Source organism: Coffea arabica, chromosome 7c (genome assembly GCF_036785885.1).
Source record: "Coffea arabica cultivar ET-39 chromosome 7c, Coffea Arabica ET-39 HiFi, whole genome shotgun sequence".
NCBI classification, from domain to species: Eukaryota; Viridiplantae; Streptophyta; class Magnoliopsida; order Gentianales; family Rubiaceae; genus Coffea; species Coffea arabica.
In genome coordinates, this window is record NC_092322.1 from 3,651,654 (window position 1) to 3,670,880 (window position 19,227).

A 19,227-nucleotide genomic window follows, 5' to 3' on the forward strand; every position below is an offset into this window, starting at 1 on the left:
CAACCATAACCATCCTGTCCGAGCGGACGTTTGAAAGGTGGCTATTTTCTTCGACTCGGTAATGCTCGTGGTCCAATCAATCAAGTAGCACGGGGTCCTGCACGTAGTTTAGCTTTTTTCCTGTTAAATATCTATTGTCGAAAAAAATAAAAACTTTTGCAAGACATTGTGAGAGTGTGCTCTTTAAAAATAGGATGGGTGCTCCCTTAGGAGTTGTCCCACATTGAAACCCAGTATGGGTGAGTAGCAAGACTTAAGGTTTTCAGAGCTTTCCTCTAGTCAACAATTGCCTGGATTGAGTGAGACTCTTTTTCACGTACCTTGAGTGTAGTTTAGCTTTTCCCCTATTAAATACCTGTTGTCGAAAAAAAAAAAAGAAGTAGTATGTGGTATGGACACAGTTTTTTTTTTGATTGAGTGAATGTCAACCAACCATAACCGAAATACTAGCAGTAATTCTTTTCTTTGAAAAGAACGAGGAGTTAAACAATTTACCCGGAGGGAAAAAAAAAAACAAGAGCAACGTATTCCTCTATATATACCTCATCGAAATGAACAGCGCTAAGATCATTTAGGTCTTTGAAAATATTACTAAATGTGTGTGTTTTTTTTTTTTTTTTACATTTTTGTCGTCGTTTCATGCGTTTCCTTGGTGTCGCATCCTAAGTGGCAAGAAACATCTGGGTGCTCAGAAAATGATGTATCAGTAGTGGTACGATCTTTGAGTTAATTCTCTGGTGTAATTCAAACAAAACAGAGGAAAAAAATGATTGCGACGGAATGCGATCTATTACCAGATACTTTGATTTGGGCAGCAGGAAATTGGGGCAAGAATCCAATCCACCACCCACCTATCAAATTAGGACAAGAATCCAATCCAAGACCCACCTACCAGAATCTCAAATTTCAAAATGATTAACCTTATTGTTATTCATTTAAAGAAGAGAAAAGAAAAAGAAAAAGAAAAAAAGAGAATGTGGAAAACTTCCACCGGGAAAATTAGATTAGACAGAAGAAAGAGATGTTATTATTGTGAAATTGTCTTCCATGATGCATAGCATAATAATAATAATAATATTATTATTAGTAAAAATATCTCAAATAATATTTCGCTTGCATTATAAATACATTTCTCAACCTATTTTTTAATATTTTTAATTATCTTTTTATCTCACATACATCATATCACAAAAAATGTTACAGTAATTATTTCAAATAATACTCTATCCAGGAGAATAATCGGAGGAAAGGGATTCATACAACAGCGGTAGACGGCAGTAGAGTGCGTTTTGCCGCGGAAATTGAGAGATGATGCATTATACAGTATTATCTTAACTTAATGTAGCAAAGAGTTTAAACTTAAAAAGCGCACTCAAGAAACAGCTTTCGGCACTTTGCTTGCTACACCCGAGTTTTAGAAATAGATTACTCGTCTTTCACCAATTGCCTCGTTCATTACTCCTCCGCATCCCAATACCATCAATTTTTTAAGTACCCAAGTCAACGCTAGTGTGTGTGTGTGTGTATATATATATATATATATATATATATATGCTGATCAGAATAATACGTACATTTTTAATAAAAGAAAAAAAAAAAAGGAAATTCTGACTCAGGTAACAGGTTTTGATTAAAAGCCTTGTTTGGGCCTCCTGTTTAGACGCAGGACGCTGTTTTTTTCTGGGGGTGGGTGGTGGAGAGACGGGGAAGTCAACTCAAAACTTCGAGGGAGGATTACTTCGTCTGTCAGACCATCACCAATGAGAGCGTGACATCGAAACTTTAATCACTACCGGTTTCTTAGAGAAGACGAGTTCACGTGCATTTGAGCGTCGGTAGATGATGATGATGTTCGTCGCAGAAACTCGTAAACAAACAGATGCTTCAACAAACAAAGCCACCGGTACCTTTGGGCAACAAGAAAAGAGGAAAATAGAAAATGGTTGCGTCGCAGACTCCATTTCCATCACATGAAGAAGACCAGTCCCGTCTCGACAACCTTCTCGGGATGAACAAAAAATTGCCTCAAAAAAAAAAAAATGAAGTAATTATTGATCTCAGACCAGCTACGCTACAGGCAAAGAAGCTTTTCATTTATTCTCTATACGGTTCCCAAAAACGAAAAACTTCACCTCTGACTGGCAGGCAAAAAGAGGATACTACTCTACTTACTCTCTGTAAAATTCACAAGAAAGAAACTCCTACTACATTTTTTTAATATGTGCCTCCAATAATATCTTCTCGAAGCTTCCCAAAAAGTGAAATTTTACAGGAAGCACAGCAACAACCAAACCAAACCAAAAAAAAAAAAAAAATGAAGAAGTTAGTTACGACAATCTTTCGCTCTTATGTGATTCTCTTCCACTCTCCACACGCATGCACTCTCTCTCTCTCTCTCTCCTTTGTGCGATTGTTTACAGCAAAAATGACCTGTAAAAAAAAAAAAAAGTTATAATAAATTGACAATCAAATAATAAAAGGGAACACTAGCTTCAGGAAAGCAAGGGGCAAATAATAAATTGCTTGCTTTGAAAAAGGGAACGCATCTCATTTTTTTTTATTTATTTACTTATTTGGCGAATATTTAACATGTTTTGTAGCGTACTCTTAAGAGATCGATCTTGGGACTGGGGAAGACGAAGAAGTATTACTATGAGTTAGGTAGAAGCTGCTTATAGTGGAAGAAAGAAGAAGTTCACTTTTATTTTTTTGTTTGTTTGTTGATATTCAACGTTAGAGTGCTGCAAGCTGCTGATCACACAACCGTTTCAATTTTGCACGTTAGTGTAAGAAGTTCTTTCACGCAAATTCCCTATAGAGTGCTGCTGATGATCATTACATATGGTCAACACAAACAAAAAATTAATTAATCAAAAAAAAAAATTGAAAGATTTAAAAGTCATGGAGATCTAATTAAGCATCCAATCAACTTTTGCGGTTCCATTAATGTACGTTCATTCAGATCAATTAGAGAAAACGATGATGATACTTTCTTCAAAAAAGAAAAAGTATACATATATTTATTTTTGTGTAAGTTTAACCAAAAAAAAAAAAAAAACTTTGGCAAGTCATGGGAGAAGTTGATTTTACCACTGATTTAAAGTCTTGGGGGTGACTCCAAAATTAGATATCAGCCAAAGGAGAAAATGAGAAAAACATAAACGACAACAGACAGTAAATAACAGGCAAGGCAAGGGATGTTACTAATGAATGTGACTTCTAATCATGGCTATGAAAACGCCAATAATTCTCCAAACGAATCCCTACTGCACAGTCACTAAATTCTTCTTTCGTTTCAAGAAACTCTTGTTAGTTATGTAAGTGCAAGCAGCAGACAGCCTAATTCCTAAAGCATCGCATGATTAGATAAGAGCGCAACAAAGAGGTGCTAGCAATCTAGGAAAGTAGGAGAAGGTAGTTACCTACCAGGAAGAAAATTTGGTGCAAGAACTAAGCTAGAATTAGGAAGCATTTTGAGACTTTTGGGAACAAGCATATCAACAGGAAGGACCAACGCTCCTGCCCTCCTCACTCTTGGCTCTCTGTGGATGTTGCTGCTGGGCAGCTTGAGGCTGGTGATGAGACTGCAGTGGCAGCTGTTGCGGCTGCTGCTGTTGAAGCATCAGTTGAGACTCAAGCTGAAACTGATTATGGTGGTGATGGTGGGAATGGGAATGCTCCGGAGGCAGCTGCTGCTGCTGTTGAGAAATCTGATGATAAGGGACGGCTTCATATGAGCCCAAAGCCAAGGATGGGGACATTGCAGCACCACAACTCATGGTATTGAAGGCCGTAGCAGCTGCCGGTCCAGCCCCTTCAAAACCACTGTTAAACCTCATAAGCTCCTGCGGTGGTGGCTGCTGCTGTTGCTGCTGCTCGTATGCTCTAAACATCTCCTGATCCCTGGCTGCAACTGCAGCTGCATATTGCTGTGCCTCGTACATTTGCTGCTGCTGCTGAGCATCGCGGATAATCAATGGACCACCATGCGGAGCCGCCACACCTGTTGGCAACCCCATCATCGGCTGCATAGCATAAGGCATCACTGTAGATGCCGAGGGGTTATTAGGATGCTGTTGCATGAAACCCGGGTGCTGAAAAATTGGCAACATGGCGGAGGGCCCGATATAGGTAGCTAACTCCTTCTTTGCATTGTTTAAATCATGTTGGACTTGCTTCAGCTTCTGTTGGAGGATGGAGATTAGGCCTACACAGCCATAGACGGGATCTCGGAGTCTGTACTCAGCCTCATAGGCAAGCGAATTAACTGCGTCTTCTCGCTGACCAGTGCCAAGTTCATTGAGAAGCTTGGCAACATTGCTTGCTCCAAAGACCCTGTGGACATTGATAAATTTCTGGGGTTGGTCTGGCGGAAAATACGGTGCAAATACACACTCTTGAGTGCATTTCCGCCGGAGGCATTTGCATGCTGCGCACGGAGAATTTGATGAGGACATGTTCTTCCTCTTCTTCCTCAACAGCAAAGTGTTATTATCACTGAACATTAATTCCACTACATCAATGACTTTTCTGAGTCATCTATGACAAAGCTAGCTAAATGAATGACTTCTTTGGATAAATTCTGGAAAAAAACTAACATTTATACAACTGTAGATGTAAACAAAGCGAGAGTGTGTGTTGTTGTTATTGACTCAAATGACAATGGATTTTTAACTAACCATATTTGCACACACTTGTACAGACTGCAGAAATATTTTATGAAAAGAATATATAGGAATCAGCAAAGTTTCGATTACCTATTACATAGAAACAACTGGAAATTAAAAGGGCTAGCAAATCTAAGCACAGAAGTCAAAATAATGATTCTAAAATACAGATTTCTTTCTCTTTTCATAAAATCAAGGCAGTAAATTCACAAGGAAAAAGTCAGAAGGGAAAACTATTGTACCACAGTTTATATGACTTTGTTTTTAGTATCGTAAAAGTACATTCAATTACCCACAATGGCTTTCCAGTTGCGGTGAAATTTTAAGGTAGGAGTGAAAACATTGGAGCAAAAGTTGACAAATGGAAATTTTTGCTGGACCATGGTTCCTTTGCTCTTTCGTATCAACTAAATCCCCTTTTTTCCCTACTAGACACAAAAATGCAATCTTTTCTTTAAGAAAAATAATTTGAATTGGGTTCAAGTTCAAACCCAGAAGCTGAATAATAAGCATTACTAATTTGGAAAACCTATATCAGAACCCTTGAACAAAATGCCAGAAAACAATCTGCTTTACTTTACGATGGGACTGGAAGAAACAAGGTTTTGGGCATGAGATTGTGATGATCATCACCCGAACTCGAATTAAATAAAAGCCCATCGAATGCATACAAATACAATTTATTATTATTATTTAAAAAAAAAAAAGAGGACGTATATATTTGGCTTTTACTTTGATTTTTCTTTTTAACCAATACTGCACATCACATTTCGGAACACAGAATGACCTCTTTTTTCGTATTAACCCCAATAAAACAGATGGACATAATCATCAGATAAAGATAAAAGAAAAACCTTACGGGTTTTTGGAGAAGGGAAGAAAATGGAAAAGACCCAATTGATATGAAAGTTAAAGAACCGAATTGGATTAACACCCGAAAGAAAATTCTTGATTATCTTGACTCTTCTAAAAGAAGGAACAGTTTCATTCCGTTTCATCCATTCCCTCTGGACAAACTTTCTCCATCAACTTGGAATGCAAGAAACTCAATGGTCTATCAATCATGACACTAACAAAACAAATGAATCAATAAATAATCAAGCGTAAACTTTCCTTAGCAAAGAATCCAAACGTCAAGATCTTTCCTTATCTAACCAAACCTCCCCGCTCCCAACTCACCGTAGCCAGACAAAACCCACAGATTCCCCAAAAAAATAAAATAAAGTAAAACTCACCTGCAATTTTTATCTCAAGAAAATAAAAATTTCTCCAGATCAATATCTTCAACCCTTTCTCTCCCCTTGCAGCTCATACCATCTGACCACGTAGAAACTATTCAACACGTTCGAAGCCCAACAGAGCGAGAAGAAATGATGAAAGAAGTGACGTCGTTCGCTCAGGAAGAATGCAGAAGAAGTCGGTTGGGAATGCAAAAGAAGAAATGAATGGGACCTGGGCTCGTCGGAGAGAGTGGAGGTTGTGGTGGTTAGGGTTGTAGTGCAAAAACGCTGGATCCGATCTTCAAAAAATTTTTTTTTCCAGGATCCCAATATATAAAGATAGCAAGGTATCATAAAACACTCCAAAAAAAAAATAAATGAAAAAGAAGTTGGAGAGAGACAGAGTGTGAATAAATGAGACAAAAGGAATAAATGATATTCGGAATGCAAAGTTTGAAAGGTTTAATGGGTAAAGTCAGTAGCACTTGGCATGTTTTTTTAATGCAGTCCTCACCATTATTTTTATTTTAGTTTAGACCCTCGCTTGTGTCAAACTTAACATTTTGACCTTTTGTATTTTTTCTGATTTTTCAAGCGCCTTTGCAACCAATTGAACTACGGCTTATTGTGACTTTCGTGTTGAATTCTTCTCATTTCAATAACAATTAACACATTACTCATTCCTTTTTTTATTATTTTTTTAGCAAATTTTGTTGTTTTGAAGAGATTGTGTAATCTCACACTTTAACAAATTCAAGTTTAAAAAAAAAAAAAAAAAAAACACGTCTCAAAAGCTTAGAGGGTTGGCTGTAATATTCTTTTTACTTCATTGTCAAAACAAGTACATCAATTAGGAAGATTATTATCCAATTTTGGCTAATACCATCCGTTATTGGAATATGAGAATCTTAAAGATTATAATTCATCCATGGTTGCTTATAATACGTGTATTTTTTTTTTTTTTTGTAATATACAAAGTGTATGAACCCTTGTCATGAATTAATCATTTTTTAATAGGAGGTTATTTTTCAAATTCTTTCTCTCTTTTTTTTTCTTTTCTTCTTTTCATTTCTATGCAAATACTATTGGACTTTCTTCCTTGGAAGTAGATAGCATCCCTATGTCTCGAATTGTTTTGTTTAGATAGGGGCACTAATGTTTTTAAACTAACAAATGGAGTGGCAAAAACATAATGGCAATCACTATGCAACAAAACCACACCAAAATATGGATTGAAGTTAGTAATGTCTTTTGACCAAGTATATCCACTTGCTTCATAGGTGATGGGAAACTTGCAAATTAACATTGTGTGGCAATGCCTAGTCATAATTACATTTAAACACCAATCATTAATTGATGGTGATTAATTAAATATGTTTAAAACTATGGAATGTGACTTATAGATATAGATGAATTCAAAGACATAGGTTACCATTCATCAATTAGTAGTCAAGGCCTATTTCTAATTCAAGAGTGGACTTATTATCTATGAAACTAATCTTAGATTTGTCAACAAAAAGGAAGAAAAAAATCACACTTTTAAATTTAATTTTTTGGTTTTCCTCTTAAAGGTTTATTATTTTTTTCTATTTGCATTATATGAATATAGAGTTAAATATTGGGTCATAATACAAGGGAAATTTGAAAGAATCTTATGTAAAGTTCAGGTATAAGATTAATTATTTGATCACTACATTGTATTATGTTATATAAGTTCCAAAAAATTTTTTAATAAGTTATTGGGCGATAGGCAATCATAAAATTTGTTGAGACGATATTATTAAAAAAAAATGCAAAATATAGCTTTTTGTTTGTTGTTAAGCCTTGAAAATATATGTGAAGAATTTTAGAAAACTTAAATTTTTTTGTTTTAATTTAGGTATATCATACTCCTAGATAGATTGAGAAAATTTTTCCAGATGAAGTTTAACATATTTAAAACTAAGGTATATAACAAAAATATTTTAATTTTTTGTGGGGGAAAAAGTTTAAATCTAATAAAAATATTTAATGTTTTAAGATGAAAAAACCTAATTTATCTAGAATTGTGCTGTGCCCTCCGTTGTTCTCTATGCTTATACTTAATTTCACTTTTTAAATGCATACTTGAAAGAATAACATGAATGAGTTCAATTAGTTAAATATAACATGCAATCTAATCTAAACAAAATTCGTGTTTCATACAGCACTATTGTGTGTGTGTCTATATATATATATATATATATATATATATATATATATATATATATATATATATATATATATATATATATAAGCAAGTTAGATGCTTGACATGTATACCATCTTTTCAAATTTTCAAATTCTCTATTTTAATATATGGTGTGAATCAAGGCATGCCTGTCTAAAAAATCTTTCCACACAAAACCAATCCATTGTTAAAAACGTTCTTTTATTATATAAAACATAATTATAAATCAAAAAATTTGAATCATCCCACTAACATTCTATAAATCTAGTTGTATTGGAATGGTTTTTGTACTTTTTGAATCGCGTCGAATGGAGTTATAGCAGAAGACTGTTAAAGTTAAACAACGGCATTTTCCATAATTTGTAGAACATAGCAATTAAAACTTTATAATGATGCAAGATGGTGAATAAGATATTAGGATATGTACTAAGAAAAAAAAATATATATATATATATATATATATATATGAATTTATCCTGATATTCATTTGCCTTTTCATTTTGACAAGTAACCAAAATTTGTTATGTCAGATTGGTATTAGTATGACACAATAACTACATGGATTACAACAAACATGATAGCAGGTTATCGTGTTATCCTTTCGGTTGGTTGGCATGCAATACCAATTCAACGCTTGAAAAGTTCTAAACCTGCTATAAATTTATTTCAGGATAGAATATTCTCCTACTGCATGCACCATTTTGATTTTATTATTCTTATACTTGCATTGGTGATTTATCCATGATTCTCATCAACTTGTAACTATACTTTGTTTGAGTAGCAAAGTCAATTTTACCCAGGATCTTAGTCTTCCATGAACGCTTATTTTTTTTTTCCCAAAAAAACAAAAAAGTTAGGAAAGAAAATAAAAGAAAAATCTCAGAGTGCCTAGTGTTCATGTAAAGTAGGGCTGCAAACGAATCGAGCCGCTCGCGAGCGGCTTGAGTCAAGCTCGAGTCGAGCTCGAGCTGGCTCGAGTCAAACTCGAGCTCGAGCTCGAGCTCAGATTATTAAACTCGTTAGCTCGCGAGCCGGCTCGCGAGCTAACGAGTTTAATAATCTGAGCTCGAGCTCGAGCTCGAGTTTGACTCGAGCCAGCTCGAGCTCGACTCGAGCTTGACTCAAGCCGCTCGCGAGCGGCTCGATTCGTTTGCAGCCCTACTCGGCTCGCGAGTTTGGGTATATATATATATATTTTTTTTTATTTTTATTTAATAATAAAATTACGTATATTATATATATATTTTTATTTTTTATTTTCATAGTAAAATTACGTATATGTCCTTAATATTTTATTATTTATTAAGAAAAAAATATTATTTTATTTATTTATTTTTTAATAAAATATTTATTTTTTATTTTTTTTTCGAGCTCGAGCTCGGCTCGACTTGATTCGAGTCGAGCTCGAGCTCGAGCTCGAAATTTGCCGGCTCGTCGAGCTCGAGCTTGGTAAAATTTAGTCGAGACTCGGATCGATTAGCTCAAAACTCGACTCGACTCGGCTCGTTTGCAGCCCTAATGTAAACAATATCAATAGGAGATTAACTATCTATGGCTCATTAGATTAGGTCATTTCATAAAAAGTGAGATTCGTTGCCAAGGAGGACTCAAACTCCCCGCCGTCAGATTCAATCTTGGATCTGACAGCTAGAGATAAGAAAGAGGGTGTAGAGGGTTAAGAGGCTAAAAAAGAAAAAAAGTGAAATTAAAAAAAAAATTAGTGTAAATGGAATGGGTTAGACGGTATAAGAGAAGAGATTGTGATCGAGTGTGAGGTTTCAGATTCGAACCGCTCTCAATTACACTTTGAAAAATAAAAAAAAAAGTGAAATTGGTTATTTACAGGGATCTTGTATGATTATGAAATAAAAATGGTTTGATAAAAGGTCATTATTAAGCCGTCCAATTCCGCACAAGTTACTAGCCAGGGACCTTCTGGTTTGGGCCACGGTGTCACTAACCCGAACCAGTTGTGCCGCCGTGCATGGAGGCTCGAAGACCACATGCGGTGGTTTTGGGGCTTTCAGGGCACCGGGGTCTAAACATGAATCCCATTGACATTAATTGACCCGATTTGCTGTCAAAATGCCATCGAAGTGACAAATGTGACGTATCATAAACCATCCACTGAAAGGCTGCGCACCAAAACCCCATACCATTTATGACTTTCCACATTTTTACCATATTGGCTACTACTACTACTACTTAAATTTCACTTTTACGGAATTACGATTGCAATAGCTCATCCCTCTGCGCCATTTCACTTGCCATTTTCCTCAAAATTACATTCTCCAATAATAATACTAAAACTTATTTCATAGGCAAAATAGCAATGCCCTTAGTTTTCGCACATTAGTCAGTCGTTAAAGGGAGGAGCCAATACCCGTAGTCAATATGATGCAAGAAAAAAAAGCAAAAGAAAAATTAAATTAAAAAAAAAAAAGAAACAGAGAGAAAGAGAAGAAGGATGAGAACTTCCACAATTGCAACTACAGTTCATGACTTTTTTTTTTAACCATAATTAACGTCGTTCTATATATATATAGTTTAAGTAGTACATAAAGTTGCTATGGTTGTGTTTATATTTTGACTCCGTATGGATTAAATATTATTGAGAATGTTTTTGAAAAATTTTGTTTAGATTATATTTTTCTGAACTTTTTATAAAAAAATTAGTATAACGATTTAATATTTATGAATTTAAAAAGTGATTGAAAAATATATTAATAAAAAATATAACAATTTTTTTTTTTAAAAAAAATTACAATCCAAACACACACTTTTAACGTAACGTAGGGGTGTATACAAAAAATTTGTTCTCTTAACCATGTATCAATGTAGACTCACCACTTACATTACATCCGTACCTCCGAGCTAGCTACGAGAAGAAGAACTGCTGTAGTTAAATTTGGGACCCAGGGTGTGGGAACAAAAAGGAACAACTGAGGTTTGGAGCAATGGCGGGAGGGCGACGGGTGAGACGCAGGCAAAATGTAGTGAATAGTGAGGTACTGATATCCGGACGACTGCCCCACTGCCGTCCCTGGCCCCTGACCCGGAGGCAGAGCGCGGTAGGCCCGTGTCCGTGTTAGTGGGCAATTGCTTCTTCCTGCACGGCCTCTCGCATTTCATTGAATATGCCAGTGTTTTAACCCTTCCACTCCCCCGGCCCGACCAAATTGCATTTTTCTCTTAGTCACGTGTTCAAATTACCCTTTAGTATTTCTTTTCGGTTTTTTTTTTTTTCTCTTTAGAACTCAAAAAACAGCAAGCCATGAAAATTGCAGCATTTTTCATGCTAGCTGCTATTTTTCATGAAAATTGGATTCTGGAATTTTCATATAAAGTTGGAAGGCGCTGGCTCGTGCATGCACTGCCAGTCAGCCAGAGGAATTAGTATCGGTATCACATACCTATAAATGAATGAATGGAAGATATTTCCAGTTACTCCCTGGTCTGGCAATATTTCAGTCAGCAAGGGGTTGTTTTATTAAGTATTAAGCTCGTCATTAGAATTTCCACACCACCTAATGCCAATGATTCACGAACATAATTCTCAAAATTATTCTCAATCCTATATCACATTCTTATAAGTAGAGGTGGCAAATCAACCCACTTAATTAAATTTATTCATACCCGCTCATAAATAGATGGGTATGAATATCTTAAATTTTTGTATATGGGTATAAATGGGTTACCCAATAATACCCATTACCCAATAATACCCATCAAAACCCAATTAACCCATTTAGAATTCTCTTCCTCCCAAATCTCTTCTTTTCCCCCACCCATTTTTTTTTTCAAAATTTTCATTTTGTCATTATATTAACTACCTTTGTTTCATTATTATTATTATTATTATTATTATTATTTGTTGGTTTTATCTTATTATTTTATTTTCTCTTAGTTTGTTAACTTGCTCATTTTTCAGCATTACTAATTGATGATAAATTTTAGCCTATTTTATTATCTTTCTAAAATAAAATTTTAGATTTATTTATGAAAAAAATGTTAGGGGTTCAAAATTTTTGGATTAAGTTTTTTTATTAATTTTTATAGTACTTAGTTCAAAATTTTATATTCTTATTATTCAATTATTAAATAATAGGTAATTTTATGACATAGAGTATAAATGAAAAAAAATTGGTAATTAAGTTTATTGAACATTATAAATAAATATTTAAAACTAATGATGAGTACAAAGAGTGGTATAAATTGATAACTTATAAATAATTTATAACTTAGTTTGCAAAAATGAATTTAAATGAGTTTACAAAAAGTTAAAATAGATGGGTTATAAATGGGTAATTGGATTACCTAATTCATTTTTTGACTTATCTATTTATACCCATCTAATTAAATGGGTATAAATAAATTGACTCACTTATACCCATTACCCATTTTACCCAACCCAAACCCGTCAAAGTCACCCATTTTGACACCTCTACTTATAAGTAATGACAAATTTAATGCCAAAAGTCAAAACAACGTGTTTATGCATCCTAAATATAAGGAGACTGTGACTGTTCTGGGATTCGTGGTAAGTGGTGGCTTTCTCATTGGTCCATAGTGAGTAGTAGTTTTGTGCAATTTTTTTTATGATAGTAGCATTTTCGTTTCTTTTATTTTTGAGTATTTGGAAAAAAAAAAAAAAGAGCTTAGTAGTGGCATTTTCTTGTTCATATCCGTTTGAATTTTTCTTTTTTTTTAAACAAATTTTTTAAATACAATATTACAGTAACACAAATTAAAACAAGTCAAAAAAAATCTTTTAAAAAAAGTATTTTATATACACTGGTACAGTGAAAATTTTCAGAAACACATAAAAAAAAAAGGTAGTCCAAACTTGAAAGAGTGATCATGCAGTAGTGCACATAAAAATAATTCTTGAATGAATGATGTGTTTTAGTTGATGCCTCCCTTGCATTGCCGTTTCTTTCCCCCCAAAAATTTTCAATCTGACCCTGACCCTGGAGGGGATAAAAAAGAATTAATGAAGCGGCGTTAGAAGATAAGAGATCCATTAGGACCCAATTTTAATGTTTCTCCACCCAACATATGTCTAAGGCTCCGTTTGATAAAACTGAATCTGAATTTTGAATTTTGAATACTGAAATAATTAATTTGCTGAATATTAAGCACTGAAAAGGGATATATGAATATCTGAATCTTAATACTGAACATATTTATACTGTTGATAACTATTTATAACTTAATGCTTAATAAGCTAAATTGTACAATTTTGCCCTTCTTTTAATCAAAAAATGAAATAGAACCTATAATTTAATTAGCTTAAAATTATTAGGTATGAAAATGACAATATTTATTTTTAAATCAAAGTACTATAAAAGAAGAAATATATTATGGAAAAGTCCAAATATCGGAGCAAATATATTTTTAAATTAGAGTTTGATAAGAAAAGTCAAAATATAAGCAAAAGAAAACTGCAATAAACAAGTTTTAAATTCACACCAAATTATATAGAAATTTAATTACTTCAATGGAAAAATGTTGACGCAAAACAACAAATAATCAATTGGAAATAATGAATTTGAGATCGGTGAGTACGGTAGCAATAAAAAAATTTGGGAGGGAAAAAATGACAAAATTATGAAAGAGTAGAAAGATGGAAAAAGATAAGGAGCTGACAGATGTGAGAAGCATGAAAAAATTGTAAAAAAGTCATTAAATAGGGAGAAAATAGAAGTAGAAAGCCATAAGACAGAGAATGTCAGGTTGTTTAATTAGATAAGGATTTTGGATCGAGAATGTCAGGTTGTTTAATTAGATAAGGATTTTGAATATAATTAACAAACAAAGATATATTTGGTAGATAAGATAAAGTAGTTGAAGTAAATCTCTTGATTCTTATCAAATTAAGCATTCAGTTATGATTATTGTGTTGAAAAAAATACATACAAATTCAGCATCACTTAATAAGTTCAACAGAAAAATTTTTATTTATCAAATATCCAAAACATCTAAATGTTTGAATGAATTCAATTTCAGCATTTTTTTATGCTATCAAATAGACACCAGTGCTATTAAAACGCAATGTTATTCTTACCCATTGAATGATTGATTTAAGGTTGACTTGACCACATCCTATTCAAATCACTTTGTCAACGAATTAAACAAGGTATAATTACAATTTCATGTTCTTTCACCTTCCAAAGTTAGATTCACAACAATGAGGGGTTTCATATTTTCCATCTGAGAGTACCAAGTTACTCGAGTTTGATCCGACAAATACCAATTTTGCCTGCTCGTCTATGACAGAATCATTACTGTAAGTTATTACTACTAGTATACAACAGGCCTTGTATATCAAGTCGGATAAGAGTTCAAAAATTAGAATTACTGCACTTTACGATCCCACCACCATGCATTTCCGATTCATTTAGACACCCAAAAGCCCCTTAATATTTACGGTCCAGTTGGTTTACCGAGCCACATTTAAGCCCATACATTTACAAGTTCAGCCCAAAGGCTTAAACCCCTTGAAGACAATCAACCCTACATTCGACTCGAGTCATTACTGAATCTTTCAGCGTTTCCACAATACAATGTCCACGTGGTGGCGCGCGGCTGCCGGAAGCCTCAAAAGAGCGGCGGAGACTCCCAAACTCCGATCTTACCATACCATCCAAGCCATTCCAAGAGAGGTCACAGGAAGCAGAGGCTCCGCCAGAGACAGGGCCCAAGGCCGCATCCCGGCCGTCGTATTCTCTCAAACAAAGCCGGGCGACCCCACGTCCATTTCTCCTTCGTCATCCGTCTCCAGAAAACGCCTCCTCACCACCGAGAAGAAGCAGATTAAAGCTATTCTTAACTCTGTTCAGCTCCCTTTCTTTTATTCAACCACATTTCCGCTCCAAATCCGGGCCGGGTCGGGTTCTTCTACTTTGATTGAGTCCGGCAGAGTGCTTCCCATCAAGGCAAGTATACGCTGCGTCACTCAGGAATCCCCATTTTTTTTAATTCAACTTGGCGGACAAATGATTGGTCAGGCCGCCGATCAGTGTTTTAAGTGGTAGTAGTAGACTTTAGTAGTAGCTCAGAGTGCAGGTGGTAGGACATGCTTATAATTGTGTTGTATTGCAAAAATGGACATTGTCCTAATTCGTTGAATATTTGATTATAGATTCATAGAAATGAAGAGACAGGGGAGATAATGAACTTGGTGTTTGCATGGGCCGAGGATGGAAAGGAAATAAAGGTGGATGTGCCCCTCGTCTTTAAAGGGGAAGATGTTTGTCCCGGGATTCAAAAAGGTCCATTTTTCTTTGCTACGCATTCTGTTATTTTTTTTCACATTTCTTTCTCTATATTTTTTTTCCAATTTTCACATTTAACATGTTGAGAATTTGCTATTTATGGGAGGATTTTAGTTAGAAACGGAAAAGAGAGGATTATTGAGCATTTGTGAAACGATTAGTGTCAAGGTGATTTAGTTGCGCATTAGCTGATTGATGGCTCATGGCAGCTTCGATTGGTGACGCCCAAAAATTTGTAGTGCAAATGTAAAAACTAATCGTTATTTTGTTGCTTTTACCTTTTATGAGTTTATCCTTTTCTTTTCCTTCTTAATGGTACACTTGGCTGAAATTTTTCTGTAATTTGAGGATGGGTGAGCTATAAATTGTGAAATCTTTTAGGCTTAGTTCGTGAAGAAGAGAAGAGAAGAGAAGAGATAACTTGAAAGCTTTCTTTAGGCTTTTGCGAGTTTTGGAAAGAAAACAAATAGCTATGGACAAATTAGGTTTTGAGAGATTGTTCTCTATCATTTGACAGAATTTAGTACCATTTTTATCTGTTTCTACCCATTTCTCCTCCATTGGAGGGAGTTCTTTTTCAGACTATTAAACTTTCTAATTATTCTTTTTTTGCTTTTGAACTGAAACTCACAAAGAGCTGATATGTTTAGCAGCTTGCTCTTCTTTTTCTGTCCAACTATTTCCATCTCAATATGGCTTCTGTATTTTAATCAATTGAACTGTTTTCAAATCTGTTTATCGATTTCGAAGATGAGGACTTACAGATTGGCCAGCTTAATGATTTGATAGGAGCTTAAGGTGAACATAGAGGAGAAGTCACTTTTCTATTGGTTGGCTTATGCTAATTCTCCCAATGGGGTTTGTTTGCAGGAGGAGTGTATAGAAACTGGAGGAAGTAAACAAGGGTGATTGCTGTGAAGCTAAACTAAGTTATCTTATTGAGGAATGGTTTAAACTTTTTAGTTTCTATTCTAAATGAGATGCATGCCATAGCTAGGACTAGGCATTACTTCATGGGCTCAAAAGATATGGTTGTCCATTATCGACTATTCTTAGGTGCCTTTCCTCTGAGGTTGTGCTATTGCATCAAACCCCGCTTAATCCTTTCAGGAAAAGTATAAAAGGAGCATTTGGTGTAATATCATCACTCATCATTTAATTTTGTTTATGTCTGTCAGAATGTAAGTTGATATTTGTGCGTCTTCTAGAATCACCATGTATGACCAGGGTCCCTGATAAATAGGTGCTACTAATGGTTGTACTTGGTCCTACTATTTTACTCCAATTCTTTTGCTTCTTCTGAGATATCTTGGTGATTGTATATCTAGAATATGGTATGTTTTCTGTTGTTATGTTTTGACTTGATTTTCACTACTATTTGTTAGATTTCTGCTTCTTTATGGCAAATCCACTCGCCATTGAGATTAATGGTGTAGGTTTTTGCCGACCCAGTCGAAATCAAATGCGTTAGAATTTAGATGAAGAAATGTTTTGGTCTTTATCTTGTCATATTAAACATATAGAATTTGTCTTGTCGATGCTTTGAAAGAATGGACTTCATTGTATGTGCCTATTGTTTTGACCATTTTTCAACTTGATAAATTCCAGCATCATTACTTTGAAATATCCAGAAATGGGAAAGGCAAATATTTCTTGACCAATTTGTTTAGTTGTTACTGTCTTTCTGTTTTAGAAATTGATATGGGGACCAAAATTTTGATGCTCGTGGAATTTGGCACCTATCTCTTTCATCTGGTTTTGAATGTCGAAAATTTGTAGTTCTACTCTTTCTTGCAAATGATTGTTAAACTTTCTTGCACGTCATTAACTCCTGTAAGATAATCGTGACACTTAAGTGAATTTCTGCTCTTTCTTTTCTCTGTAAAAGCAGGAGGTTATCTACATATTGTGAGGAGGAGTCTAAGATATTTATGTCCAGCTGAGCACATCCCTCCAAAGATAGAGGTGGATGTAAGTAAACTAGATATTGAAGATAAAATACTGATGCATGAGATTGATGTTCATCCAACCTTGAAGCTTCTGAGTAAGAATGAGGCGATGCCTGTGTGTAAGATTATGGCTTCAAAGATGCAAGACTCGGAGAGTGCACAGTAGGCAAAGCATGAAATCCCCAGGCTTGCTGTGTTGACTTTGGCTTAGAATGCTCAATGAACACACACACAGATGAGTCAGAATGCTCAATTTTATTCTGGATGTATGCATTGGTGGGTTCCTACTTGGATGTTCAGTGCTGGTGAATTGCTCGTGTAATATTTCAGCTAGATAGCAATTGCAGACGCTTTTAGTTCATCTACGAAGAATGGTTGTTGAGACAGTTGGAAGAAAATTGAAAAAACGACTGATATGTTCTAATTGTATGGTGTTAATCCCCTGATTAGCCCGACAACCAATGAAAATTTTTGCATCTCTACATGCAACATTTGTCTGTTTAAAGTCCTAGTGCATTTGGAGGCATGTCAAGTTTGGCTAATGTGTCAAGCATAGGAATGAAACTTTCTAGATAGGAGTGCCTGATGATGTGCTAGATTATTGGGCTTCTATGTTGATAAGATGGACACTTTCTAGATTGGTGTGCTTGATGATGTGCTAGATTAGTGGGCTTCTTCGATGTTGATAAGGTGGACTGTGTCCATGAGACCCAGTCTGTTGGCGGCAGCTTTCATTGGCGGACTGCTTTTGTGCGACTTGGAAGAATGAGTACTTATTCGCCACACGGGCGCATTAAAACTCAGAATCCATCAATTAATGATCGTCAAACGATAGTAACATATTGTTGCTTGTAGATCTGCTAAGGGTTAATCACATTTAATCCCCTTAAAGTATACCCCATTTTTCAGTTTACCCTCTAACCTTTAATTTTGCTCACTTAACCCCCTATAGGACAAAATTGCCCTTGCATTATTTTGACTTTTCATTTACCTTGTTTTCCTTTCTTTTATTTCTATTTCTCTTTCTTCTTTATTTAATTCTTCCGCTTTCCCAGAAAAATCTTCACCTTAATGATTGAAATTAAAAAAGAGGAATTGCAGAGATCTATCTTCTCCTTGAATGATTAAAAAAATATCCAAATCACTTTCCTAAAATAAAATTTTTTTAGCCTTTCAATTCTTTTAATTTTGGGTTTTCCTCTTTCCTTTCTAGTTTCTCATTTTATTCCCAAGAAAATATCTTAAGATGAAATTGTGACCTGATTAATAATCATCAATTGAAATTTGTGACACATGGCATCATACAAAAAATCAAAATTAGTTTTTGATACATTTTAAACTTTCACCCAAAAATATGCAATTACACACTTAAAACATAAATTTCCGTTGAAATGGAATTTTCTATTGGGAAGGATGAAAGAGAGAAGAAAGAGAAAAAGAAATAAAAGAAAGGAAATCAATTTCATCTTAAGATATTTTCTTGAGAATAAAATGAGAAACTAGAAAGGAAAGAGGAAAATCCAAAATTAAAAGAATTGAAAGACTAAAAAAATTGTATTTTAGGAAAGTGATTTGAATATTTTTTTTAATCATTTAAGAAGAAGATAGATCTCTGCAATTCCTCTTTTTTAATTTTAATCATTAAGGTGAAGATTTTTCTGGGAAAGAGAAAGATTTAAATAAAGAAGAAAGAGAAAAAGAAATAAAAGAAAGAAAAACAAGGTATATAAAAAGTCAAAATAATGCAAGGGCAATATTGTCCTATAGGGGGTTAAGTGAGCAAAATTAAAGATTAGGGGGTAAACTGAGAAATGGAGTATACATTAAGGGGATTAAACGTGATTAACCCATCTGCTAACGACTGAAGTATATCAGGTCGTGACTTGGTCTCTGACTAATAGGACC

The 19,227-nt window shown here is 34.6% G+C and overlaps 2 protein-coding genes across 3 annotated transcripts; one reads left to right on the forward strand and one right to left on the reverse strand.

The window, feature by feature from the left end:
- Nucleotides 1-2,072: 2,072 nt before the first annotated feature.
- LOC113700434 (uncharacterized) lies at nt 2,073-6,316 on the reverse strand. 2 transcript variants are annotated; one of them, XM_072056653.1, is made up of 3 exons: nt 5,903-6,316; nt 3,427-4,497; nt 2,073-2,430 (listed from the first exon to the last, which is right to left on the reverse strand). In XM_072056653.1, the coding sequence occupies exon 2, from the start codon at nt 4,455-4,457 to the stop codon at nt 3,498-3,500; it is 960 nt and encodes a 319-aa protein (XP_071912754.1). In that variant the 5' UTR covers nt 4,458-4,497; nt 5,903-6,316; the 3' UTR covers nt 2,073-2,430; nt 3,427-3,497. The 2 variants fall into 2 exon arrangements, with proteins under 2 accessions (XP_071912754.1, XP_027076672.1); XM_027220871.2 differs by having other exon boundaries at nt 3,423-4,497.
- An 8,291-nt stretch (nt 6,317-14,607) lies between these two features.
- On the forward strand, nt 14,608-17,958 carry LOC140010394 (uncharacterized). Its single transcript, XM_072057216.1, has 3 exons — nt 14,608-15,034; nt 15,241-15,370; nt 17,265-17,958. The coding sequence occupies exons 1-3, from the start codon at nt 14,663-14,665 to the stop codon at nt 17,486-17,488; spliced, it is 726 nt and encodes a 241-aa protein (XP_071913317.1). The 5' UTR covers nt 14,608-14,662; the 3' UTR covers nt 17,489-17,958.
- The last annotated feature ends 1,269 nt before the right edge of the window (nt 17,959-19,227 follow it).